The sequence below is a fragment of the Crocuta crocuta genome, unplaced genomic scaffold (assembly GCF_008692635.1).
Source record: "Crocuta crocuta isolate KB4526 unplaced genomic scaffold, BGI_CrCroc_1.0 scaffold323, whole genome shotgun sequence".
Taxonomy (NCBI): domain Eukaryota; kingdom Metazoa; phylum Chordata; class Mammalia; order Carnivora; family Hyaenidae; genus Crocuta; species Crocuta crocuta.
In genome coordinates this window covers 1,447,950-1,449,723 of record NW_027536465.1, presented here as the reverse complement: position 1 = coordinate 1,449,723, position 1,774 = coordinate 1,447,950, and the positions used below count along the sequence as shown (strand labels likewise).

At 58.7% G+C, this 1,774-nt stretch overlaps 1 protein-coding gene across 1 annotated transcript in view; it reads right to left on the bottom strand.

The window, feature by feature from the left end:
- DTX4 (deltex E3 ubiquitin ligase 4) overlaps window positions 1-1,774 on the bottom strand; it is a 26,997-nt gene that overhangs the window by 22,630 nt on the left and 2,593 nt on the right. The window contains exons 3-4 of the mRNA XM_077748813.1: window positions 492-716; window positions 172-277 (exon numbers count right to left, since the gene is read on the bottom strand). Of these exons, the coding sequence (XP_077604939.1) occupies window positions 172-277; window positions 492-716 (331 nt within the window). The remainder of the gene's footprint in view (window positions 1-171; window positions 278-491; window positions 717-1,774) is intronic.

Here is a 1,774-nt window from a genome sequence, read left to right as displayed (position 1 = left end):
GGGGGGGGGGGGGGCACAGACTTCTTGAAGACTCACAGCCCCGGGCTGTGTCCCCCGCAGGCGCTGACTGGCCTCCCCACCGCGGGTCTGGGGAAGGAGCCTGTTCCCTGACTCCCCACCAGGGGGCAACGCCCACAGTCCAGGCCTGCACCTGCCTTCCCACCCCCTTACCAGCTCCAAGCAGCTCCCCCTCCACCAGGAGATAAGTAGCTGTGATCTGGGCGACAAAAGCCACCTTTGTTCCCACAAACTGGACTGGCAGGTTTCCACACCCAATCTGGTTACCCAGGAAAGTGTCCAGTCCCCAGAGCACAACCCCCTCCCCCAGCAGCCCACGGACCCAGGGAGGGGGCCAGGTCTGGAGAGAGGGAGGGTCCATATGAGGACCCAGGACTCCAGGGAATACCATGGGAGGGGCCATGCCAGGCAAGGGAACGCTCGCCATTAGGCTCTGGATGGTGGCAGTGGACTTGAGAAGGAGATTTGCTTACGAAATACGGAGGGGTACGGAGGAAGGAGGCTTGCACAGGGCTCAGGAGACCTGCCCTCCGGCCCAGCTCGGCACTGACCTTGTGCCACTGGGAGAGCCATGTGGCCTCTCTGCACTTCGGTGACCAAGTTACCAGACCCGTGAACAGGGCCACCCTACGTCTCTGCCCACCGGGTCCCTGAGAGGATTCAGGATCTAGGTCAAATACTCTATACACGGGCAGGCCCTATGCAAATTGGGGGCGTTGTTTACATTTTTGTTTCTCAACTGTAAGAGGAAGTTGGGCTTGATAAAGCCTTTTCCTGCCAGAAGAGTCCAATCTTCTGATTCTTGAGGACATTGAGGGCAAAGTGTAAAGTTGAGCCCCGGGCGGTGCATAGGATTGTTGACTTGGCAACAGCTGATGGGCTCTCCCCCACGGCGACTGGCTAAAAACGAAAGCAGTGGGGAGGCCCATGGAGTCCCCACCGGTCACACACTCTGCCGCCCAGCCCCCTCCCCCCAACAACTCCCCTCCCCCCAACACCTCCCCTCCCAGGCTGTCCTTGCCTCTGAGCCCTCCTTCCAGAAACCAGCAGCCCAAACACTGGCACGTCTCTCGCATCCTCCAGGCGGCTCCGCTCCGCCAAAGCTGTCTCTGGCCCAACCATCGGAAGACGCCCCCTCCCCATTCTGTTGAGCTGTTCTCAGTTTCCATTTCTGTGCCTCAAATATAAAACTAAGAAAAGACAGGAGCTGGCAAGGTGGCGGGAGAAGGGGGCTGACGGCCGAGAAAGCTCTGCAGATACCATGGTGAGAAACAGAGGGCTTTTTTCGGAGCTGTGAGCCGACCCAGGAATCCTCCCACAGGACAATGGTCTTGTCTCTCCAGCAACCGAATTCTCGAAGTCTCGCTGGAGATAGAGACTGGAGGAGAGGGCCACAGAGGCGACGCCCGCCCCCCACTACACAGCCCCCCTCTTTTCTCTTTAGAAACCCCCTGCTTGTGTCTCTGAATAATTCACAGGGTCTTTTGTTCCCCCTCAAACCCTTCTCTTTGGCCCACCTCTCCCGCCCTCCCTGGTCTCCCTTTTTTTCCGTGGGAAAGTTGCTTGAAGAGCTCACGGACGGGCAGAGGAGGGGAAGGGGCCGTTCCACGACAGAAGGTGGACGGCAAGGCCAGACAAAGGGAATAGGCACGCTCATTAAATGGCCGAGAAAGACTGCAGGGGGAAATGGTGGTGGGGGTGAGGGTGGTGGTGAGAGGTAAGAAAGGAAGGGGCTGGAAGATAGAAGGGTAGGGAA